The sequence below is a fragment of the Sciurus vulgaris genome (assembly GCF_902686455.1).
Source record: "Sciurus vulgaris genome assembly, chromosome: 3".
In the NCBI taxonomy this organism is placed as follows: Eukaryota; Metazoa; Chordata; class Mammalia; order Rodentia; family Sciuridae; genus Sciurus; species Sciurus vulgaris.
This window is the reverse complement of record NC_136463.1, coordinates 144403178-144429666: the sequence shown is the minus strand read 5'-3', so window position 1 is coordinate 144429666 and position 26489 is coordinate 144403178. Positions and strand designations below refer to the sequence as shown.

General features: G+C 36.6%; 1 protein-coding gene across 5 annotated transcripts in view; it reads left to right on the top strand.

The window, feature by feature from the left end:
* The window catches only part of STAT4 (signal transducer and activator of transcription 4), an 88141-nt gene that overhangs the window by 45248 nt on the left and 16404 nt on the right, over positions 1–26489 (top strand). For 4 of the 5 annotated variants that reach the window (XM_079135348.1, XM_079135346.1, XM_079135349.1 and 1 more), the window contains exons 4-14: positions 2613–2711; positions 4750–4842; positions 8197–8275; positions 10960–11045; positions 12549–12700; positions 14510–14668; positions 15413–15505; positions 18404–18463; positions 18754–18771; positions 18855–18948; positions 19885–19929. In XM_079135348.1, the coding sequence (XP_078991474.1) occupies positions 2613–2711; positions 4750–4842; positions 8197–8275; positions 10960–11045; positions 12549–12700; positions 14510–14668; positions 15413–15505; positions 18404–18463; positions 18754–18771; positions 18855–18948; positions 19885–19929 (978 nt within the window). The remainder of the gene's footprint in view (positions 1–2612; positions 2712–4749; positions 4843–8196; positions 8276–10959; positions 11046–12548; positions 12701–14509; positions 14669–15412; positions 15506–18403; positions 18464–18753; positions 18772–18854; positions 18949–19884; positions 19930–26489) is intronic. The other variant, XM_079135350.1, reaches the window with a different exon arrangement.

Genomic DNA, 26489 nt, shown 5'->3' with positions numbered 1-26489 from the left:
ATGGATGTGTGTGTGTGTGTGTGTGTGTGTAGCTTAACAAGCTGATTCTAAAATGAATATGGAAATGCAAGTAAAAGGTATTTTACCTGATATCAGGACTTATTACAAAGGTCCAATAATAAAAATAATCTGTTGATGAGGCAGAGATAGAACCCTGAAAGGAGTTTAGAAACAAACCCACCCACATACAGACACTTGATTTATGACAGAGCCCCAACAAGCAGAGAGGAAAGAAGAGGATGTTCAGTAAAGTTGGTGGAACTATGTATTTATGTGAAAAAAAGTGGAAGGAACTTCTCTTTACTAACAAGATCCAACTGAATTATAACTAATGACAAAACCATGAAGACACAGATAACGGGGAAAAAATGCCATGATGGCAGCTTAGGGAGAGATTCCTTGAACACATAAAGAAGAAATTAATAAATTGACTTCACTATATTTAAAATTCTTGTTTGTTCATGCTAGAAGATAGTGCAAGGACTAGACAGAGACTGGAAGACATCTACAGAACAGACGCCTGAGAGACTCACACAACCAAAATTGGCAGTTTCTCTTTCTCCAGCTTCCTTCTCTTCCTTTTTCCCACCAGCCCACACTTCAGGGTTTGTTTTTTTGCTGTTTGAAGGTCCACATACTTAGCAACTCCTAACAGGTGAATATGAATATATCTTTGATACTTAAGAAAGGAAGAGCACTCATTTGATATTGAGTCCATAGTGATCAATTTTCCATAAGATGTTTTGTCTTGTCCATTTAAGTGAGGCACTAAGAAAAAAAATTAAAAAATAAAAAGACATCCTAGATGAAAACAATGTTGATTCCTGGCTCTTAACAAAGGAAAAAAATGAGTCATTTAACCTCTCAAGATATGGGAGAAACTGAATCTGAAAAGGAAGGTAAAAGAAGTTTAAGTAAGAAAGGAAAATGGAAAAGTGTACAACAAAGCCGAGAATGTTGAAAGGGAAACTAAGTGTACAACAAAGCTGAGAATGTTGAATGATCAAGGAAATACTCCACAGCAATGAGAAAAACAAAGACCAATACTGGTAATTCTTGAGGTGTTAGAGAACTCCCCGTCTTAGCATGAGTTCTCAAGTTTACCTTAATAACTGAGCTTCCAAATGAGCCCTAGGAAAAGCCCTTTTTTTTTTTTTTTTTTTTTTTATAATGATGGCATTTTTTTTTTTTTAATAAATTGAAGTCAAAATGAAAAAACAGCTTTTCTTGGGAAGTTAAATGCAGGTTACATGGAAAAAACCAATAGATGAGAAAATTAACAACAGGAATAAATTCTAACAAAGAATCTGAAATTGTAGACATCAGAAATCAGAGATGTGGTACTCCCTTCTTAATAAATAGGATCATTTTCATTTCTGAGTTACCTTCTGAGTTTCAGTCAATTCATTTTTGTTGTTTTCTTTTCAAGATTTCTGATTTATAGTGAAAAAAAGTGTTTTAAAGACTGCAGAATATGCAAGAGCAGAAATCCAGAGTTCATATTTACCCTCGTTTTACAAATAGAAGTGTTAACATGCATCATCTGATAAAATTGTGGCAGCAATCACAACCATAAAAATGTGTATTTAACTAATAACCTCATTTTTCTTCCATAGAAGAGACCCTTTGGTTTGCCAGTCTGCATAATCTACTTTGGATTAATTGTTAATTTTTCACTTTGTGTATTGTTATTTTATTTTTCCTGCTATTGACCTTTGTCCATTTCATGGGTATTAGCACCACCTTCAGAAAGGAGGGCAGCAGAAAACTAAATTAGTGCATTTGTCTACTGTGCCTCCTGCTAATCTTGCCTTGGAAAAAGTCGAGTAAAGAAGTTTAACACCATTGACTAAAACAATGGTGTTGTTCCAATTAGCTCTGTAAATTAAGGCTAGAAAACTCAGACACCTGGAAGCCTTGCTTGTAAGATAAATGAGGGCTGGGCACACTCATTGAGGGCACTGTGGCAACAGTGGGTGGTACATAATGCCCCTGAAGGGATCCAAGTATTTTAATTTACAACATGTACCTGATGGCCGAATTAGGCCCACAGGTTGCCAGTTAACAATATCTGCACCATTAACCTTGGCAATAAAAGATGTGTAAGCTTAGATGTCATAAAAATATTGTTGCTGAAATGTGAGTACAGTTTCACATGAGTATCCTAATATAGTTATGAAATAGTCAATATAACCAAATAAGGAACAAAATTAATGGTTTAAGCATGAAGCACAGAATTAACAAGTGCATAGCTAAGACCACCCTGGTTCATGATAATTCACAAAGAAGTAACTCTTGTCTCTAAAACCTGCCCTTCAGTCAAGGTAAGCTGACCCTTGGGAGTGTGTTCAGGATATTTCCTAAAGAGGTGGTTAAGAACAATGATTAACCAATAAAAGTGATTATTGAAGGCAAAGAGATCAATATATTCTTGTTAAGAGTCTACGTTTGCAATGAGTTCTTGTAACTTTGTAATGGAATAGATTATTGGAATGAATCCCAATTATTTTCACATACTTATTGGGAGATTATTGTTGATTTTCAAGCAGTGACATCTCCTTATGATGCATATATTTAAGCTCTTAACACTGTTTTTGCTCACTCTTTTTCAGGGAAAATTTCATGGAAATCCAATGCACGTAGCTGTGGTTATTTCAAACTGCCTAAGAGAAGAGAGGAGAATATTGGCTGCAGCCAACATGCCTGTCCAGGTAATATTTTCTGAACTTGTGATCCTCTTATCACCTTGAATTCAATTCCTGTGCAACAGAATTTCTTAACTTCTAATCCAGCTTTTCCCACCTGTGAGTGCTGCTGCCGTTTTTCCCATCACTTGTAGTCATGGTCTTTGGTAGTTCTTTTTCTGTCCTCCATGTAGAGACAATTACCAAGTCTCTCCAGAGTTTCTTCTAGAATCTTGTCTAGACATTCTTTTTGACTTCCACCAGCCACACTCTGGTTCAGGGTCTTACAATATTAATCTAGGAATATAGTAACCACCTGAATTCCTAATTACAGTTTGGACTCCACTTCCGCAGCTACATCTATCTTCACAGACTGATCTTGCCTAAAACCCTCCTGTACTTCCCTGTTTCCTACATCATATGTCCAAAATTGTTCACCAGCAGAAATTTTATCCCACAGAAATTCTGTAAATATACTTGCTTATTGATTGTTTGAATGTACTTTGCCCAATGTATTTTAGGTTATATAAAATGTAACCTAACTTCAGAGCCCCCATCAGAGAAGAGGAATGAATGAATTCTTTAAGAAATACTTTTTCAGTTCATTCTTAGAAAAAGAAAAAATACACATAATCAATTTTCCAAATGACATCCTTCACAATTTAATAAATCATAGCACGATATTTATTTTTGAAGGTCTAACAAACATATCTTTCTAACTACTAACCATTCTCAGGTTTAGCTACTGTCAAGTTATAGCTTCTAATGGAGGAAATGAAAGATGGTACCATTTTCATTTAATTTAAACATTGTAGTAAGTTTCTGAAGTACATACAGTTTGAGTCAATGTCTTTTGATTAAAAATTAAGCTATCAAGAATACATGATATTCTCATATACATTTTTGGCAGTCCTTTTTGTATCCCTTTAATCTCTAGCTATGTGCGTATGTGTGCGAGCTGAGTTTTCACTTCAAATATCAAACACCAGTCAACTTTGAGTGAATGCTCATAAACGTCACTCTGAAATTAATCTGCCAGTACCATATACTACCATGAAAGAAGCACTATTTTTAAATTTCAGCTAGGTAGACAAATAATAGAGATCAAAATTAGAGAAAGGGAATTTCATAAAGGCTTTTACCAGGCTGAAGAACATGGTGGAGGTGAAAAGCACCTGACCAAGAGTGAAGGACATGGGTTGCACTTGAGGTCCCTCCACTGATTTGCTGTGGTTTTTAGTATGTTGTCAACCTAACCACTGTTCCCCACCCGACTAAGCTGAAGGGGCTGTCTGCATGTCTCACTCCTTTCTCTAGCTGCCTATAGAGCTTTCCATCTGAGGAACACACTCGATGTCAGATCATTAGAGTGGCCAAGAGGTGGTGCTTGGAGAAGCTGCTTGGACTTTGTACTTAACTAGACTAATATTTTCACATTTGCTTTAGGAAAACTCCTTTTGTTCTAAATCCAATTGCAGCAGGTTTGACATCCTCAATTGTGAATTTTAAGTCCAACTTAATGTAATTTCTCTATGCTAATTTTTAAATTACATGTATTTGTAATGAAGACCTGCTCTAGAAAATTAGGAACATTTAAAAAATCATAAAATCATCTGTAATTTCACTTTCAGAGATAATACACTGATAACATTTTGGTGTGTGTGTTCTACATATCTCTCTATGTATCCATACATTTGTGAATAAAAAAACATATGTATACATACCTATATATACATAAGCAGTAGAGATCATATTCATGCATCTACACATATTAGAGGGTTTTTATAATCTCAGTTCCTTAAAATGTAATGCTGTTTGTCATTATTTTCTGTAGCATGATTTTGTTGTTGTTGTTCTGGGAATTGAACCTGGAACCTATGCATGCTAAGCACACACTCTGCTCCTGAGCCAGACCCCAGCCCTGACAGCATAGTTTTTAGTGGCTGGGTAATATTCTATATCAAATTAACCCAAACTTCAGTTCAAAGTATACACTACATGTGTGGCATTTATCATAAACTTACTTTATCGACATCAATGAAATTCCAAACTTTACTTTTTCCAGGGACCTCTGGAGAAATCCTTACAAAGTTCTTCAGTTTCAGAAAGACAGAGGAATGTGGAGCACAAAGTGTCTGCCATTAAAAACAGTGTGCAGGTGAGTGACACCTTTTGAGATGTCTAGAAAGGGCAGCCTCTGTCGCCCCACAGATACTGTGCACCTTCCTCCTGAAGGCGCAAAGTTAGTGTATACAGTGAACAAAGGACGATTTATTAATAAGAAAAATATCCTTCACATACTGTTTATACAGAGAGAATTTCTTTGTGGGAAACTTTTAAACTCCAGTTTGAACTTCTCCAGTTTGAGCTCTCAGATGATCTATTTCTTCTTGAATAAACTTTGGTAATTTGTGCTTTTCAAGAAATATCTCCATTTCACCTAAGTTGTCTTTCTTGGCATAAAGTTGTTCATAAGATTCCTTAGTTATCCTTGGAACATATGTAGAATCTATGATGATATCACACCTTGGTGTGATTCTGATAAATTGTGTTTTCTTTTATTCCCCCCATCAGTCGTCAGAGATTTATTAATACCATTAATCTACAAAAAATATTAAATAGGACTAACTTTCCACTATGTTGGATATAAAATAAAATGCTAATTCCCTTTCTGAAACTTACATAGCATTCATTTCCTATTATGACAAAAATAAGAATTCCATAAAATTAAATAAACTATAAATACCTAAAGGTAAACTGACCCATACATTGTCTGATAGTAAGCCTAGGATTCAAAGGACAGTATTTCTAAAAAGTGTTTACTTTTAGACTTCTGATTTAGTGACGCTCCATAAGTAAAGCAAGCCTGAAAAGGCCTCTGCTTACACTGTGCAAGAAAGAATCAGGTTCTCAAGATAGACCAGAGGCAAAAGGCTCTGGCATACTATACTAAAACCAAGGCCTCCACTGATTCTACAAGTGATTAGAGGTAGAGAGTGATTACTTTGTTATAGTAAGAATACTTCAGCATATTAATCAAGTACAGACTGGTTTTACATACAACACAACTTCCTTTTTTTTTTTAATCCATTCTGGAAATGGAACCCAGGGCCTTGGACATGCTAGGCAAGTACTCCACCATGGAATTACATCCTCAGCCCCTCAAGCTCTTTTTAATTCCTGAGAAGCCTGGTGCAACAGAGGGCCACCCTTTGGAGCCCTGAGCAGATCATTTCCCCAGGCCCATGCATGATCCCCAGCTGCTGTGAGTGTTCCCTGCTGAGGGCTTCTCCGGAGTTTCCTTTACAGAGAGCTCTGGACTGAGTGACAAGAGAGGAAAGGCCAGAACCTGTCGCCTCAAATTGGAGTATGTTTTAGGTCATGCTTCTGGTTTCCTTATGGAATCAAAGCAAAGACAGACGTCAGTGGAGACTGTGTGCTTTCTTAGCTCCTTCCCTGCCCCTGTCCTGCATGTCCCTTCTCCTAACACTCCCTCCGTAAATCCCAGGTACCTGATCCCTATCCCAGATCTGATCCCAGGAGGCCTTGCCTGACCTACAAGGCAAAGCAGTGATTTTCCATCAATGCACTCGCCCCACTTAGTCCAGAAACCCCATCTCTCCGCGGAATGTTTTGGTGTGTGGCAATCCTATAAGGCTTCCCAGACCATCGAGAGAGCTTTTGCAGGTTATTGCTGGCAGTTTTCATGTTTTGCAATTACCGATGACAATATCTGAAAGTCTTTTAATTAACTCAGCACTGACTTTCTGGAGTTACGGTTTAATATACTTTTCATTCCTTTTGAAATACTTTGCATTAGAAGATTCTGAAAGATATTGCCTTCTTTTAGTTTTTAATTAATTTTGAGATCAAAACATGGAGCTGCCATATACCTCTGCTTTAAAGCTATCATATTTTATTTTGTTACATTTCCTTAGTATGTGGGTTCCCTGACCCACAGCCTTTCAATGATCATTGCTCCTCCAAAATTTAATACTAAAATGAAATACTGCAAGTGGTATTGAAATGTAATGAAAAGAAATAGTGAAGACTTTGAAGCTAGACTAGACTGAATTTGAATTCTACCTTGAGTCTTTATTACTACATATTTTTGTGCCTTGATTTCCTCATATGAAAATAATCTACTTTGCAGGTGACTTGAAAGAAGTGTGTATGTAAGGTTGAGGCACGGGCAAGTTTATTCAAAAATTCTTAGCTGTTATTATTACATAGGTAATATACTATGTAGTCAAGAGCTCTTTGTTTCTTCTCTAAGATTTATAAATGTCAAGAACATCAGTTTGCGGTGAGATAACAGAGAAGAGTAATGATGGCTCAAACTTATAGAGCACTTATAGAGCATGTTTGGAACGTGGCACTGTTAGGAGCCATTTTACTCATGATCTTATTACTCATTTTACTCATGTGATCTTAATTATTTTGAGGATAGTTATTGTTATACACTTTCCTCCCTCCCCTAGTTTGCCCCAGCCCATTTTACAGATGGAGAAGGTGAAGTTCAATGACTTATTACAGATTAATAAATGATTGAGTTGGGACTCAAATTCAGACTCAGAACCCAAATTTGATACTTTTCTTAACCAACAATTTAATTAACTACAATTTAGAATTCATGGAGGCTGAAATGTGTTTACACACATCTTTTGGGGGCAGATGAGTCTTTCCTTAGAGAAGACCTCTTGGAATAAGCAGGCAGCAGAATCTTTGACTATCTAAGAAAGGAAAGTAGTCTTAAATCTAAGAAGCAAGGCATCTAGTTTTGGGGTGGGGCCAAAGTCAGACTACCAGACTTTCCCACAAAATTCCTCAAAGCGAAGTCATGTGACCTTGGACAAGTGAGGCCCTTCACAGTTTGAAACTTCTGCTTCCTCTACAGGAGGAGGATATGAAGGTTATGTGAGATAATACACCAAAAGCCTTTAGCCCAGATCTTGACATTTAATAACTGATATGATGGAGCAGCAAAACATCACCAACTTAGGAGAAAAGTAAAGTCAAAATCTCAAAGAAACATATAGGAGAAAACACGGTATATTTTAGGTAGAAAAAAATATTTAAGCTGAATTGTCATCAATTTTAGCATATTTGAAAGGAGATTTAAGCAAAAAGTGATCATTTGTATATTAATCCAGAAATAAACAGAACTACCCACGAGTTCTAAAAGAGTCGAAGTACCCATTTTCTCTACTTTAAAAAAAATTATAGGAGCAGTATCACCTGGAGCTCACTGAGAAATGAAAAATAAGATTTTCAAATAAGCAGTAAGGAAAAAAATAGTGGGAAGAACAATTTTGACCTGGTTCTTCCAGCATTATTCAACTTCCATATGAATTAGCTTTTCAGAAATATAGGTTCAGAGTCCTTGGATGGTGTTGGAAGCACCAGTATATTATTTAAAGGTACTTATGGTGCTGTTTCTTGGATGTACTTCAACACTACTACATACTTTGCTGCTTTCTTTTTGAGTGAGTATATTTTCTTTTGCATAAAGATGACAGAACAAGATGCCAAATACTTAGAAGACCTTCAAGATGAATTTGACTACAGGTATAAAACAATTCAGACAATGGGTAAGTTTTTTGCTTTATCTATAACTCTACATAAGGACATAAAGGCTGCATGACAGGGTTTCTTCTGTACTTGACAGAGCTGATGTACTTCCTTAGGGGAGCGGAGCCTTTTTTTTTTTTTTTTGTTAGGCGAAATGTAATCAAGGAAGGAGTATTTCTTTGTTTTTTATTCTTCCTTCTCTCTGTACATAATATATAGATCTTTTAACAAATCAATTCAAAGCAAATTATAAAGTACATAAGAAGTCACCCCTACTTCAATGTGCATCTCTCAAAAATGTTTAGGAACATTTTCCTAAAGAATCAAAAATATCCCTATTGTAATAAAAATAATAATTGCCTAATATGATCAGGGCATGACTAGGTGAACTTTTAAAATATAGTTTCTAGAATTACAAAATAGAAATGTGCTTTTTAAAAAAAAATGGAAAACAGGCAAAAGCACAAAAAAATAAAAATAACAGGAAATTTCAAAATCTACAGATAAACATTGAAATGTATTTTCTTACAGCCTTTTCTGTCTGTTCATATACATACTTGTCTACTGATTTTCAAAAAATGAGACTGCATGTATATGGTTTTGTATATTGACTGTATTTTAACTCATTTTATTTTAAAGTATTTCCCCATATATCAAAAATTACTCAAAAGCATAATATAATGATTGTACAAATGTCAAAATATAAGTATGCTGGAAATTATTTGACTCTGTTGTTAAACAGAGAGGTGGTTTACAATTTTTTCTTTTAAGAAATAAATGGGGGGGGGGCCTGGGGAGATAGCTCAGTGGGTAGAGTGCTTGCCTTGTAAGCACAAGGCCCTGGGTTTGATCCCCAGTAAACCCCCCCCCCCGAAAAAAAAAAAAAAGAAAGAAAGGGGAAATTCTAAAATATTCATAGTATCTAAGGTTTACAATTATTAACAGATTGATAGTTTATGCTGTGATTATGAGGACAATTGGTGAAATTCTAGTTAGGTCTGGACTAGTTGGCAGGATTCTGGCCATGTAGTTTGTTTTGATCCTTGCAATGTGCTTATGTCCAACGATAGAGGATATAGGGGGCTTTAATATTTTTGCAATTCTAAAATTACTTCAAACAATTTCTAAAAATAAACCAGATAGAAACCTTTCATTCCTAGAATCACTTTTAACTACTAAAATGTTAGCTTAGAATGAATCTTGATAGAAGTATGAATGATTGTGTTCAAATGTTTAACTTTTCATAAGTACGAGGTGAGGTGTTTTGGGTGTTTTCCTAGCATCTTCAGAAAGTCTTGACTTCCATGAAATATCATTGAAAATGTCCGTGATTATTTGTTCCTACGATTTTTCCCCTCAGAAGAAATAGTACAAACATGGGCTTAATAAGTTACCAAAGGGATCTATGCTCCTAAAAGGGTTGAGAACCACTGTAAATTTAATAAAGCATTACAGTTTCCTGAAGACAGCCTCATCCCAAATTTTACATGTAAACTACCAACATTAAGAATTAGAACATAGAAAAATACACTAATGAAACTGTTTCGAACTTAATACATTTCGATTTGTGTCACTTTAATATTTTTTAGTGCTCCATGTGCATTATGAAGAATAAAAAGTGATTATTTTTTCATTCAAATCAACAACTACTTATTTTGTTCATCCCATCCTATTACAAGTGAAATGAAATATAAGGGAAACAAATTATAGTGAAGACCCGAATGAAGTTTTCAGCTGATAAAATGCTGCACATGCAAGATTTTTCTACAAATGGGGGTCTAAGAGTTAGTGAATTTGTGAATTAATATGACCAGAAATAAGCTCCTGGAGATCAGTGCTATTTTTTAGAGAAATTCACAACAAAATTGTTCTGGAACCTCTTCACAATTACACATATCAGATCAGGATCCCCAACCCTCATTTTTATGGACATGAATGGGTGGTATGAACAATCACTTGCTATGTATCAATAGGGTTTTAATGTTCAAATTAAGTAATATGTTTGCTTATTGTACGTCTTCCCATGGTAAATCATTCTTGTTTTGTTCCATTTTAGATATTTTTTCTTCATTTGGCACTCTTTCTCCATTCTGGTTTTACTGAAGGGGGGTGGCCCATTTTTTCAAAGAAAAATGCAAAGCACAGGATTAGTTTTTATTTGTTCTTGAGACTCAGTAGATAAAACTCACTCTCCCAGGCAGTAACTCATGATTCCTGAGAATAAGCAAACCAGGGAGGGATGAGAAAAGAGCAGAAAAAGTAAAATATGATTTCATCCTGGGCACAAAGAGAAGCCCCCTTCCTTTCTTACTTATACCACACAACCAAAATTATCTTGAATGCAGATATATCCACAAGAACATTATTGCAAACATTTTTCTATCTTCTCCCTCCACTAACCAAAAAAAAAAAAAAAAAAAAAAAAAAGAATATTCAGTGAAGTGTTGTCTTCCCTCAAGGTTTGTAAGATACAGGGGTCCTCTTGGGCATGTTTGAATGTTGTCATTCTGGCAAAATGAGCATGCTCTTGGACTTAGTTTCTAAGCTCAACTCTGTTGGCCCCATTTAGCGTCTCATCGTGTCTGCCTTCCTCCTGCCCAAAGCCACTTTAGGATGGCACATTGAGGCAGATGGACTTTCAGAAGTGCAGTGCTTTGCCTTTGCCTTGGAGAGGACTCCAAATCTGATCTCTTTTCCTTTGCAGATCAGGGTGACAAAAATAATGCCCTAATGAATCAGGAGGTGTTGACGTTGCAAGAAATGCTTAATAGCCTTGACTTTAAGAGGAAGGTTAGTGAAAAATTTTAATTTGACCATTTGATTATTTTTCTCCTTTTCCTAAACCCAGTCCTACTGAAAAGAATCAAGCTTTTGGAGTCTATCGGTTCCACTTACACCAAATGAGTGAATGGCAATGTTTCTAGGAACAGAATTTAGGACTTCTGTTAGCAATGTTTCCTATAGTAAGTTTACAAAGCTGAACTTCTCTAGGGCTTTTTTAAAAAAAATTTATTATTTATTTATGTATTGCTTCCATGATACATTTACTGTAAGCATCATTAATTTCAAAGTGGAAATTTACTCAATTTTTTTTTACACTACTTCAGACAGCTGTTTTCATGGCTTTACATAATATGCTGAGATGGGTTCTAATACACATGTGTAATTAAACAATTACTTGATGACTACCAAAATTTTATTGGAAAAATAAGTGTTTTTTGGTTTTTACTCTGAGATATATCACACTATGTTGAGAAATTTCTTAGAATAGTTTGTTGGCAACCAAACATATTCCATCTAATCATATTCCATCTTCCAAGGAGAGGAAGAACTTTCTTTTCTAACTCAATGAAATATTTTCCAAGAGGAGAAACACCTCTATTTCAGCTTTCCACATCTCTTTGAAAGAAAATGCAATTGATATTTAATCAGTAACTGATGAATCAATAATTCATTTCTAAAAATTGAGCTTCATTCTTTTTGTTGTTCAGGAATTTGCATGGATACTAAAAAGTTTAAAATTCTTTTCACCCTAAATTAATCATAATTTTAAACAGGCAAATAGTTAATAGTTATGCAGGCAAATAGTTAATCCAAGGTGAAACTTAGTGCTATATGCATTATAAGCCTATACTATACATTTTATACATGCCATCAGATTCTACTTTAGAAATAAAATTTTAAGGAAAAGGGGAACATCAGAAATAATTTAATCCATTCACTTGACTGTATAGATGAAAAGACCAAGTTCCAAAATGGTTAAATACTTTTTCTGAATTCATATAAATTATGGCAAATCCAGGACAGAAACTCATATCTTCTAACCCCACTGAGGCCTTTGAAAGTTGTCTTTGCTTTGTCTCCCCAAACCCAAATAAAGTCCTAATAAAAATTAACACAGAAAGGCTCAAATTCTAGCTAGTACATTTCAAATAAATTGATAATCATATTTATAAAAAATTATTTACATTTATAAGCATCACTTTAAAAGACAAATATATGGTTTCTGAACACATGATTCAATATTAGCACAGAAGTTACATATTTATATTGAAATATCTTAGGAGAAAATTAAAGTGTTGTCATTCTTCTTTCCTTATGAGTTATCTAAATGCAATAATTTAACTGTTTAAAAAGACAGTGCTATGGCAAATAAAAGCTAGAATTTGATAAAATATTTGGTCAAATTTTTAACCAAGTCTTTATCTCCCAGGTCCAATTGTTTTATAAGCTAAATTGTGAGCGACTCTGGCTGTTGCTTATGAGTCTTACTGTCCTCGCCTTTGTTTTTAGGAAACGCTCAGCAAGATGACACAGATAGTAAATGAAACGGACTTGCTCATGAACAGCATGCTGATAGAAGAGCTACAGGACTGGAAGAGGCGGCAGCAGATTGCTTGCATAGGAGGACCACTCCATAACGGGCTCGACCAGCTTCAAAACTGGTAAAGCAAATTGACTTAGTTTCTAGTGAAAACCACAGGAAGTAGAAAACAGTGTCACACAGCTGGAAGATGCAGGTTGACATGTAGCTTATTAATGGCTTATTAGCAGCTGTCCTCTACAGTTGGACAGGAAGAGGGAACTGTATCTGGGCTCTGGATCCTCGTTCCTTTGGGGGAGGAATGAAGCATCTATAGAATGCATAAGAATTGCTTAATTTGCACAAACAAAATACCAGTCTTAAAGACGCAAATGAGTTTTGGATACCAGCAATGCATTTTCTTTAAGGATATCATCAATGCTAGCTTCAAAATCCTGAAAACAGATCTCTCAACTTTTTAAATGTGTCTTAAGACACCAGAGTTAAATATGAGTTTTGTGTTTCTAATGGACATTTATTTTGATACGGAAAATATTCTTTGTTGGCCATAGAGTACAAAATTTCAGTTAGAAAAGGAGAATTCGTTCAAGAGATTTACTGCACATGGTGGCAACTGTAGTTAATGATTTATTATATACTTGCAAACTGCAAAGAAAGTAGATTTTAGGTTTCTCCCCCACCCCAAAAGATGAGGTAATGTATATTATGTAACTTCAATTTAGCCTTCCCACAGCGTATAAACATGTCAAAACATCATATTATAGCTACAAGTGTATACAAGTTTTATTTTTTCAATTAAAAAATTCATTTATAAAGGGTTAAGTGCTTAACCCAGTATGGCAACCCCAACTGTGTTTGCACACATGCATATCCTTTCATTATAAGATAAAAATGTCAATAGGGGTTTCTACCTCATAAATATAAAACAGAACTATCTGAGAGAACAATCAGACAAAGTATGATGAGAAACCAAAATGTACAGTTCAAATCTCAAATTGCTTTTTAAAAGTACACTTCAATACAAATGGAAACACATAGTAACCGGGGACCCCTCACTAAAAGCTTTGCCCAGCCAGGTCTGCTTCTTAAGAAATGTAAGGAATTGGGCTTATTTTAAAACATTATTTCCTTGGGGAGTTACTTTGATTCTCTAACCCCACAGTACTCTCTGTTGTGGTGAAAACAAAATAATAAAGGGAGCAATAAAGAATTTAAAATATAATGGTGCTCATACCAAAACCCAGCAGAGACTGGACAGCTCTTCTACAATCTTTTATGCACAGTATTTAGAAAGAGCTGCTATGGGCCAGGTGGACCTCTGAAGTCTGGTAAGATGTTCTGCCACCTCCACCTGGAGGCCTCTTCCTTGTCCATTTCAGTGTTCTTAATCTTTCTTATTTTTCTGGTCCAAGTCCCCATCTTTATTTTCGAGGTCAAATCACCAAATAGTGAGCAGAACTCCAAGCAGATATCAGAAGCAAGCATTTTTAAATATTATTTACCTTTTGCCAGAGGAACTTATAAATATACATACATGTTTCACATTTTTTCATCAGTATTCTTATACATAACTTTCTTCATGTCATTTACTCTTTCTTCCCTTTTTATGAGTGCCATATTAACATATTCATGCTTAATAGACTTAAACAAAGGCTAATTGAAAGGGATGCAATTCCAGATATCGATGAATTTTCATAAATGACATCATAATTGAAAGTATGAATTTAAAAATGTTTAACATAGATGATGCGTATTCAAGAAGAAATAGATTAGGAAAATAAAAATAAAGAACTTCCACTAGCCTCACTGAAATCATGGGACTCATTTAATTAATTTGATAATTACTTATTAATTTAATTTTTGCAAAGTATGATCAATTGTTAAAATGCTTGCTTATTAAGTGGAAAAACTATCATGTACTGTTCAATAGCTTTACCCTATTGGCAGAAAGCCTCTTCCAACTCAGAAGGCAATTGGAGAAGTTAGAGGAGCAGTCTACCAAAATGACATATGAAGGTGACCCTATCCCACTGCAAAGAATGCACCTGCTAGAAAGGGTGACCTTCCTGATCTACAACCTTTTCAAGAAGTAAGTGAAGTGTTACAAGTTTCCTGCTTCATGACATCCTCAGTTCTGTGAAGTTGTAAGAACACCCTGCCTGAGGCTTTGGTTTTAGGTGAAGGAATGATAGGAAATATGGAACAATGGGGCTCAGGAAAAAGCCAATAGAGCCCCCAGAAAGTTCCAGAAACACATTTCTACTCTTCATTATTTATTCACCAATACTTTTCTCCCCAGATGACCCGATTTTTCACGAGCTAATAATATCACCCACTCAGCTCGGTTTTCACATTTTGGAAAAGATTTTGAGGGTTTCTTCTTCAGTGCATATCCAAGGAAAGAGGGGTAGAGAACATTTTTGTGTTTATAAGCTCACTAAAGAAAAAAAATACTGATACACTCCTAACTGTATAATTAGTAAATGCACATACTGATGTTTAGTCCATGAATATTCAGCAACATGAAATTAACTATGTTTAATATGATAAAATGGATCTTTATTAATGATTTAAATATAATAATTAAGAATTACTTGCTGTTGTTAATTAGGACAATCTTTAGGCATTTGCCTATCTTGTGGTAATTATTTATAAGAAGTTGTTGGAAAGATTTGAGTTTAACGGGAGTTTGAGTCTTCTAGACGTAGAGTACTTGGACTGAGAGGATATGAACAGGATGGCAACCTGTCCCTCTGTGGTTTGCATCCTGTCGATATTATCAATGCTTTCACATGGTGTGCTTTATTTCCTTTTCAATTTCCTTTTCATCTAGTTCATTTGTGGTTGAGCGACAGCCGTGCATGCCAACCCACCCTCAGAGGCCGATGGTACTTAAAACCCTCATTCAGTTCACTGTAAAACTAAGGTAGGCAGAACACCTTCTATCATTCCTTGTTCAAGGAGCCATAGCCACTCCATAATTAAGGCTAGTTTCTCTTATGTTACCTGTTCTTTATCGAGCACCTATTATGAACCCAGCACTGAGTTTGGGTAAAATCTTGCAGAAATGTTAGAATGAGAATTCTGCTTGTCCAGAGCATGACAATGTGGGGTATTAATGAGGAGGTGAGGGATATGAGCATGAAAGTATGGAATTATAATATGACAATGGGGTTAACTGCGAGACAGGTTAACTTGAGAGGACCGGAGAGATGGGGAATGGGAAGAGAATTGCAGGAGAGTGAGAACACAGAAACAACGGACTCCCCAGTCTGTTTTTATTGGTGGAGAGCAAAGAAAGATAGAATGTGGAAGACAGATGGGGGACAGATTGGAAAGGCTTTGAATGTCCTATGCAGGAAATGTAGTGGCACATTCTTCCCTTGTGATTACCTAATAACTGGCTTATTGGATTTTCCACAAAAACTCTGAACACTATAATTTTCAGTATATCCTTACTGTGTACCTGATTTAAAGACACTTGGGTGTTATATTATTTTTGTTTTTCTTTCATCGTATATTTGATCTTTTCCATAAGCATGAGCAATCAAAATGTAATTTTCCCTAATACCACTTAGAACAATGAGTTTGAGTTCTTATTTTCAGAGATTTTCATCATGGTTCAAACTCCAAAGACTAAAACTTTAAATTACTAATCATTAAGTCATCCCTAGAAAGCTGAAATCTCAAACTAATAAGTCAAGAGGTGGTAAAGCCATGGTAGAGACAGGGTCCTATGATAAGGGTCCCTGATCACAGGCACCTAACCAACATCTATAAAAGGAAAGTACCTGTCTTCAATTTGTAGTCCAAAACCCTAATTAAACCTCTCAATCAGTGTCTTTGTGTGAATTTTGCACCAAGACCTAAATACCAAAAACAAAAAGCAGTCGCCAGGTTTCTTTCTTTCTTTCTTTTTTAAAATTTTATTCTTCTCAAAAGTTGATCATTCCTCAACCCCACATCTCTATGTAACTCAGAAGACAATATAAAGGGAAATAGGACAGATTGGTGGTGGACCCCTTGCACCTTGTTACCTCCTACAGATGGTGTAGTACATCTAAGATATTGTCTGAGACTAAAGGGGAAAGAGCAGGGGTTGCTCAGCAAGGCATTCTGAGTAGAGAGGCCCTGCAAGGGCACCTCCTTGCCTGCTAGTTGAAATGACTTACCTGGGACATAGACCATCAGCCCTGGTGTGGGGGTCCTGTCCTCTTCTACTGGACTGCTGGGCCCTCATCCTCTTTCTCTCAGCCTTGCCCTTCACTGCCTTGATCAAGGTCCTGTACCTTCTATATGACATTTTCCCCCAAAACCTCTCTCAACCATAGCACGCCATTCTTCTATTTCAAAGGGAGGGTAACTCGGACTCTAAGTGTCATCAGAGTGACTCTGATCCTTCCTGAAGTAGTACAGAAAGGAAGATGGAAAGAGAAACTGTCTGGCCTGATTTCATGTGACCACACCCCCTCTGCACCACCCGCCACAAAGACTTTACATTTGACCAATCTTGTGCTTTGTACAGGACGTTAAGGGAACCTTTGTTACAATCCACCTTTCGTTTTTGCTATGATCTAATTTATTTCTCTGGTGCTCCTGTATTGTCACCATACTCTGTATTCCCTCTGTTTGGCTGGAGTCCTTGCTTTTGTAGAGCCACCTACATCTCTCCCTTCTCCAGTCTTTGCTATACCAGTTCCCAGGTACCTGAGACACTACAGGGCACTGTACCTATGTTGAGTGAATGAGCGAGGCTTGGGATGAGTATGTGAATAAATGATTGAATGAGTGAGTGCATGAATATCTCTGCTGCTGCACTGAAACCACAGACAGATCACATCATGGGACACACTCCAAAGAGTTGAGGAAAGCAAAAGAATAGAGCATGGTCTGACAACAGAAGAAGGAATGGAAGGAATTGTTGTTCCATACTTTAGTTGCTTGTTTGTTTGAAGTTATGTCTTTTTTAGTTTCAAACGTATTTGCTGTTACTAAGTCTAGTGCATTTCAATGGTTTTGTTTTGGTTTTTAGTGCTATGAATTGAACCGAGGGGCACTCTATCACTGAGCTAAATCCTCAGCCCTTTTTTTTTTATTCTTTGGAACTAGGGATTGAACCCAGTAGGACTTAATCACTGAGTCACACCCCAGCCCCTTTTATATTTTATTTTGAGAAGAGGGTCTTGATAAATTGCTTAGGCTTCACTAAGTTGCTGAGGCTGGCTTTGAACTTGTGATCCTCCTGCCTCGGTCTCCCAAGTCACTGGGATTGCAGGTGTGCACCATCATGCATGACCCCAAGTATAGTATGTTTGAAGATTGTAAATATATTTGAATTGTGATCTTCCATATTCATTTCAGAGGCTTGGTCTTAATATTTTCTCCATAAAACAGTTACCAAAGAACATATAGTTTTACTAAGTTTACAATTTTTTTATAATACATGAATAAAATGGGGCCACATTACTTGCAATTTTTTTTCTTGTAACTATACATTTAATTCAGGTTTGAACTTTAGCCAAAATATATAGCTCTTTTTCTGACAGAGCAATGTATTATCCAGGATACATCAACTGAAGCAATATGCAAACATTTTCCAAATGTTTGTCAGTAAAAATATTAAGTGGCTGATATCAGCATTAGTAATATGGTAAACTAAAGAGGAACTTGAAAACATATAAACATATGTATTACATATAACTGGAGATAATGCAAGTTTTATTTATATGTTTATGTCATAAATATATTTAATTCTTGGAATATAAAAAAGGCTTTTCATACTTTTAAATTTTATCTTTGATTCTTTTCTGATGTCTCTTTTTAGACTACTAATAAAATTGCCAGAACTAAACTATCAGGTAAAGGTTAAAGCATCAATTGACAAGTAAGTTTTCCAATTTTATTTCAAATATAACAATGTCAGGTTTTTAAAAATGAATTGCCCTTTTTTTAAACAATTTCGAACTTTCAAATTTACTTCTCTAACTTCACACATTAATGTACTTTAGTTGACTTTTAAATTTAAACAGTTAATAGAACCCAAAGAAGAATTAATTTGTTTTTTGCTATAAAGATTTAAAATGAAATTTTATGTATTATCCTTTTAAGAATACTAACAGGTTTTTAATAGATTTATTAAACAGCCCATTTTACAGAATCTTCTTGGTTTTACAGGAATGTTTCAACTCTAAGGTAAGATACTTTGTATAATTTTTTTCCCCATATCTCATATATTTTACCTGAGACCATGTAAATAACTAAGATTTCCTCTCTAGCAATCGAAGATTTGTCCTTTGTGGAACCCATGTCAAAGCCATGTCCATTGAAGAATCTTCCAATGGGAGTCTCTCAGTAGAATTTAGACATTTGGTAAGCTTGGCAGAAAAATTACATGGGCTTTTTTTGTCCTCCCACATTTTACACATCTTTAGTAATAGGCCTTATGGTTCAGGGTATTTTGTTAAGTGCTTCTTAGATGAGATTAGGGACCACATGGAGGAATAAAACATGCCACGTGGAAGAATTAAAACAGTAGGAAGATCACTGGCCCTTATCTCAGACAGCCTGAGTTCTCAACAGTGGTGATGTAGGATGTGAGTATACATAATAGTTGCTCAATATCTTTTGATGATTAATGACAAAGATACTCCATCTTAAAACAGCTAGGCATTCCTAGTTTCATTTTTAAAATCTTCCCAGGAAGCAATATCCAGTAACAATGTGTGTGGCTGAAAGCACTTTCCTTTTAGGAGAGTGGCTTGGGCAAACGGTGTTCCCTGGGTACAGCAGAGTGTGGTTTGCCTTGGCATGTCTAGAAAGCTCCAACCCAGCCTCATCCTGTTGCTTCTCTTTTTTACCACTTCCTCTTGACCTAGAGTTCTCTTCCTGTCTTCTTTCTAATTCTTTGCACAGTTCTTAGATTCCCAAAGGTCCTATTGCTTTTTTCTTTCTTTCTTTCTTTTTTTTTCTTGCCAGAAACAGGTTGCTCTTCTGGTTTGTTAACATCCAGTGAATACCTCACCTGAGTGTTGTGGCCACACTGAATCAGCCTCAGAAGGTCTACTTTCTGAAAGATAAAATTTAGGTTAACAAAGATATTTGCATACACGAATTTAAACTGGTGTTTGTTTTCAGTGTTCCTTTCTGTAGAATCTAAGCTGCTAAGTTAGGTTCCAGTGAGTTGGAGGGCACTTCTAGAAGTCAAAACTATGGCCAATAAAATGGGGACAGTGGGTCCAACTGACTGGGTGTGCAGCTGATTGATGGAGCCTCTCCAACTGAACACTGTTGTTTTCTTTTACAAAGCAACCAAAGGAAATGAAGTCCAGTGCTGGAAGTAAAGGAAATGAGGTAGGAAACATTTCCTCCTAGAGAATTTTTCTAAGAAACAAACCTATATCTTATTTTTACAAAGCTTTTAAAAGACTTAATAATATATAAAGTGAAATCCACATTTCTCTGACTATACAAGCGTTATAATTGCAGACAATATGGGATTTTTTTTGTAAGGAGAAAATAAAAATAGCATATCATAACACCCTCCAAAGAAGACAATGATTAATATTTTGGTACATATCATTTCAGTCTTTATGTTTCCATTACTGTGTAAATATTTCACAGACATTGTTTTGTAACCTTTTATTTAACAGAGCAGTATATGGTAAACAGCTTTCCATGACTTGAAATACTCTTGGAAAACATGATTAAAATTGGTTGCAATAATAATGCATTTTATAGGTGTGCTATAATTTTAGTCAGTCCTCTATCATAGTAAAATATCTTAGAATCATTTATTCTCCCTCAGATGTGAGATAAAGCTCAAATATTGCGATATATTATGTAAAAATCACAGGTGAAAAACAATCCTATTACTTTGTGGTATTAATCACCTTGCTCTCTAGGGTTAGTATTTCACTAGATAAATAGAATAAAGGGGGAAAAAAAAAAAAAAAAAAACTCTGTAGGCCAAGTACTCACATTTGAGTTGGTCGATGATATAGCAGTCATATCCTGAACTGGAAGGGACTCTGGAGTCACCTATTAAGTTGGCCTAGAAACTAGGGCTTTGTGCCTATGCCTATGTATTTGGAAGTAGGAAACCTGCATTTGAATCCAGGCTCTGACAGTGACTGAAAATGTGATCTTTGAAAAATGATCTGGTGGAGAAATCCTGCATTTTTTCCCTCTAAGAGATCAGGAGAGTAGCCCCAGCACTCTCTGCCCAGATACTGCATATGTAAGACCATCTACATGATGCAGTTATACAGCAGTGAGGTTTATTTCTGGTGCAGTTTGTATAGATCCAATCTCCTGGTTTTATAGTCACAACTCCTGTGAGAAAGACCTTTGAATTATTTGGAAGAAAAGCACTTCATAAATCCAGCATCCAGTGACATCCAATCTATCACACTCCCACAGAACTGTAAAGATCCATCACAAAAGGTTTAATGCTCCACCATTTTCCCTCTAAGAATTCTTCATTCCCTTAATTGTGTCTTAAAAATCAGTTTCCAAATATCATAACCCCACCACAGATAAGCTTAGTCTTCCTCCCCAGGTAGAATCAGTGCTTAAGACAGAGCCCCAAGCCAGTCTCTGTCGATACAAATACCACAGGAGTAGGCTTCCAAATTTGAGAATATTCTAGTGAAACAAATAATAACAGATATTCCTCCCACCTTATACAAACCCATAAATGTTATCTAAATCTCCTAATTAAACATTAGCACATTGTAAATAAAAGTCCATTTCACACATCTCACTGAAATTTTGACCAAAGTTATAACATTTCTTTCAACTTGACATCCCTGAATATTTATTATTCACAAACAGACTAAGCACAATTATTCTGAAATTTTCTTAAGCAAAACAAATCCAAAGGGATTATCTAAATAGCTCAATTCTTATAGTACACTGTCTTATTTATGAATATAAAATCAAAATCTTTACCTGGATTTCTCTAGAGATAGAAATCTAAGTAAATCATTTTCTATTAGAGAAAAACCAACCACTGTCTTAGTAACACTGTCTACTTATATTGCTTTGAATTTATTTCTTCTTATTTTTCGATTAATATCAAAAGCATACAGTCATAAAATGATTTTGCTTCTTCCTTTTTTATTTTTTCAGATTTGCTAAAGCAGTGTCATTGTGTTTTAAGGCTATTCTTTGAGCTCCCCCTGTTGATAGAATTTTAGTATGACTCCAAGGGACATTTAAAATAAGCCACAGGATTGAACATGGTTTTATGCCCTGTAGGAACAAATGCTTCATCATGGAATGTGTGAAAGAAAATGAACTAGCCATCAGGGTCTTGAGTGGTCAGCAGGGGTGGCCAAAGGAAAAAGTAGGGGAGGAGCTGGAATAAAGTGGGGTTCATAAAGCCATTGGGTCAGAGATTGTGGGAACAAATATCAGGAAAACAAGAAGCTAGGATATCATAACCTAATTTTTGAGTTTCAAAAAGTTACTATTGCTTATCTGTGAGCACCACAGCAGGAGCATACAGCCTGCTAAGAATTCATTTAACACATCTTCCATAGCATTTACTATGTACTAGGAACTAAGAGTGTCCCGAATGTGGACTTATGTAACTCTGCAACAATGCAATGAACTAGGTACTATTAGTACTATTACTCCCACTTATTTCAATTAGGGAAACTGAGACACACAGTAGTCAGGGTTACTCAACATTACTCAGAGTGATCAGTTTACTCAAGATTACAGGGACCATTAGTAGCAGGGCCAAAATCCAAGCCACGGCAGTCTGGACCTCCTGACTCTCTCTTGACTCCTTCTTTGTCATTTTCCACCCCATCTATCTCACCATATGTCTACCTTTTATCCTACCAGTTGAGAAATCAGGATTGCTGCATAATATAATATTTACCAGGTTTAGAAAAAAATTCAAAAATAATGCATGTTTAGGAAATGTTGTTAACGACTCTCTTTGTTTGTATTTCTGTCAGGCCTCAGTTGCTGAAATAGCACCAGAGTTGGGCTCTGCTTCTTCCCATAAGTCTGACCTTGAGCAAGTCACATACCCCTTCTACTCCCCATTTCCTTTTCTTCAGAACAGGGTTGATGTTATCCTATATTTCTTAGGGGTTTTGTAAGGACCAGGTGAAATGGCAGATGTTTGCTGGGGTTGTGACTGATCAGCCATCCCTGCTGCTGCAGATACTACACCCAAGAGAGAGCTGGGCTCCAAAAGGTGGCACTTCAGACAATTGCTGATCTTCATTCTTCTCTACCACCTGCCACATACTTGGCTGGAGAACTAGTCCCTTTCAAGGATCTCAGGGCACTTTCCTCTTCTGGCTCTGGGACCCCAAAACTTCAGACCATTGTTTATGTGTGCTTCTCTTATGAAATTTCATGTCTGAACTTCTCCTCATCACTCCAAGGTCCCACCACACACCCACACACATACACACACACTTTGGGTTCTTCAGTTCTACCCTATGATGTAAAAGCTCAGATTGGCTAGTTTAATGATGGAGAACGTGCCAAGATGCAAGGAATGATACTTCCCCTGGGTCACCATTCCAGCACCTTGTGACTGTTTGAGATTATCCAAGAAGAGTTGTCCTTGGTAAGATGTCCAAGGCCCCATGCTTCAGATTTAGGCAAAGGGAGGAGGTTGCATGAAATCCATCTGGTTCCCAGAAGAGTCCAAAAGACCAAAGAGATGCCTCAGGATCCACCTCTGGGTTGAGATTTATGCATCAGGGAGCTCTGGGACCCTCACCTTTGCCTCTCTTGGGGCAACTTTATTATTTTATGTATTATTTTACAGATGGGTACCTGGATGGTAAATTTACTTTCAAGTATATATTCCAAGGTTCAAAAAGTTTTTGAAACCCATTGGACTAGACAGCCTCTGAAACTCCTTTGCTAAGATTCTACAGACAAGACAGGGTGTAGGGGCTTTAGATTATTGTAATGGGTTTAATTTAAAGAATTTGTTTGAGAACTTCTCAGCACCCCTATCACAAAATCAAAGTGAGCGATTGCTACCCTTTCTCCCCACCATTATTTTCTCCTGGGAAGAGTTACAGTGAAGAAATGGTGCCATCACCTAGCAAGGGACCGGACTTTGAAGCCATTAGTCTATCTTGTAAAATAAACATTCCCAGCAAACATCCTTTCCCCAGAGGTCCTTATCACAGAGGGAGCAGCTAGAGAGTGGTTGCTGAAATGTGGAAACTGTTTGAATAGGGAAGCTGGGATTGCAGTCTCTCCTAGCTTCTCTTTGTCAGTGGGCTTTAACTGATAAATGGCAGTTTTAGCCACAGACAGAGGTGTTAGGTGATTTTGTTCATGTGGTGGAAAGTCATGAAGCACAAAGAAGCTATTAGTAAAGCCTGGGTAACTTGAGTTTCATTTAACAAAATAGCCAAACAGCTGTTCTTTCAAGGTTCAGTGTTCTCAAACACAGACACACAACTCACCCCAACCAGCCCGAGCATTTCACAGCAAGATGAATTCTCCCAACTAATTGAAGGAGTTGTAACACTTTCTTTAAGGGAGAAATTGGTACCAGAATATCACTAAAAACTTAGACTTTTTAGAGTGCAGCATCATCCTTACAATATGGTTTTACAGCATGAGCATAAAAGTTATTTTAAAATCATTTCTTGTGAGTCTATGATTACAGGTTTTCTATCATGTAATCATATCACCTTTCCTCCATCATTCCCCAGCATCTAACCCAGTGTCTAGCACATAATAGGTGCCCAATAAATATTTGATAAATGGATTATATTAATTTTTTTCTATGCCACAGAGCCCCATGTGCAACATTATATAGGTTATGGCTTGTTAAGAAAAGAGCAAGACATTTTTCTTAGAGGAGATTTTAAGTATTTGTGTATATATTCTACATTTCCAGGGTGTGCTATTAGACACTGAGCAGAGAAAACAAAAAGAATACAGTGACATGTAGACATAGCTTTCATTGGATCGTGTATTTTCCCCAGGTGGAGACCAGGTCAAGTCATTCAGTCAATTTCTTATTTTCTTAGTAGATGATGTGATGGATATTTTTCTGTAGAAGTACTGTAGAGTCAATTCAGTTATAACATTTAGCACCATATAATATCATAAATACCAATATTTCAAATCTGTAATCATTTCAAGTGATCCAAAAGGCTTTTAATGTAGACATTAGTGGATGCAACTTATCTATGTTATTTCCCAATCTGTAAGGGATAGACCCTGGGAATGTGAAATGCAAGTGTCTTTGGCTTGGAGTACACGAAGATGTCAAAAACTATGGCTGATGGCCATGCAAGCTTTGAAAATTAACAAGGTTTCCTTTTATCAGAGCTGATTTTGTCTAGTCATGTATGTTGAATGTGAGCTCCTTTGCTGGATTTTATTCTAAAATGCATCAAAATTGCATCAGGGGGTTTTGGGTAAACATTAGAAATTAGTCTGAATCATGAGAAAAACTCTCATCGTCCACATCTTATTTCAGTAAAGTGTCATCTAAAGCATGAAGTCTTTCCTAGAAGTTAACAGACAGCCCTAAGTGTCAATGCATCTGTGGAAGCCTGGTGTCTCACAGCTCAAGACCCTGACATTTGGACAGGGAGCACACAGGTGTCATGACTCAGACAGCTGAGGAAATTACCCATAATGGATGATCATATGTATATTTAATCATGCAAATTAGGCTGCAGAGGCTAGAATGAGGGCCCTTATCATTTGGTTTTTCCTACTCTCACAGTACAGGACACCTGGTCTCTAATCACCATAATGTGCATGGGGGTTTCTCCCCACTAATAACTTGGTTTCCTGCAGATACCAAATGGGTATTCTGTAGGACACTCTGACACTGTCTACCTGGAGATCACGTCAGATTCCACAGGTTAAGGACTCCGTCCCACAAGAGTCGCCCTGCTTCAAACAGTAATTGCAAGTCCTAGGCTGTGACTGTACTTCTGACCCACAAGCAATAAATGGGTTCCCAAGACTCCCTCCTCAGATTCAATTAATTTCCTAGAGAAGCTCAAGAACTCAGGGAAACACTTGTACTTGCCAGTTTGTTATAAAGGATATTACAAAGGATACAGATGAAGAGTTGGATGGAAGGCATGCATGGGCAAGGTCTGTGGGGAGGACACAGAGCATCCCTGCCCTTTCCAGGCATGCCACCCTCCAGGGACCTCCACATGTTCAGCAATCCAGAAGCTCCTCAAATCTTGTCCTTTGGGATTTTGATGGAAGTTTCATTAAGTACAAATGATTATATCATTGCCATGGTTGATGAACAGCCTTCAGCCCCTCATCACCTCAGAGATTAGGGAGTGGGCTGAAAGTTCCAATACTCTAATCACACGGCTTGTTCCCCTGGCATCCAACTCCCATACTGGGTATATCCAGGAGCTCCCAAGACACATTTCGTCAGAACAAAAAGTAACTGCTTATCACTCAGGGAAATCCCAAAGGATTTAGAAGCTCTGACTCAGACACTCAGGAAATTATAAGGTCTATTTCAGGAATCAGAATCAAAGACCAAATATTAAAACAAAAGATTCTTCTAGCACCCCTATCTACAAAGGTCTTAGAAACTCTGTCCCAGGGACTAAAGCAGAGACTAAATATACATTTCATATGATATCATGATATTATGGGACCTCACACTCATAAAAAGGTTTCCTTTGGTCATCCTCCAGCTGAGAAGGGGGTTAAGGGAAAATGCTTACCTAGAGTTCAGGACCCTAGCATTCTCAGCCTCCAGAACCTCAAGTCAACCATGAGGGACTGTGTGGGTTTCTCTCTAGGTCTACTTTCCCCAGCACAGATGGTACCATCAATGCAAACATTCATAAGCAAAAGGAGAGGCCTAGAAGCCACCCTTGTCATCTGAGTCTCTTCACACAAGTGGAAGAGAAGGAAATGGG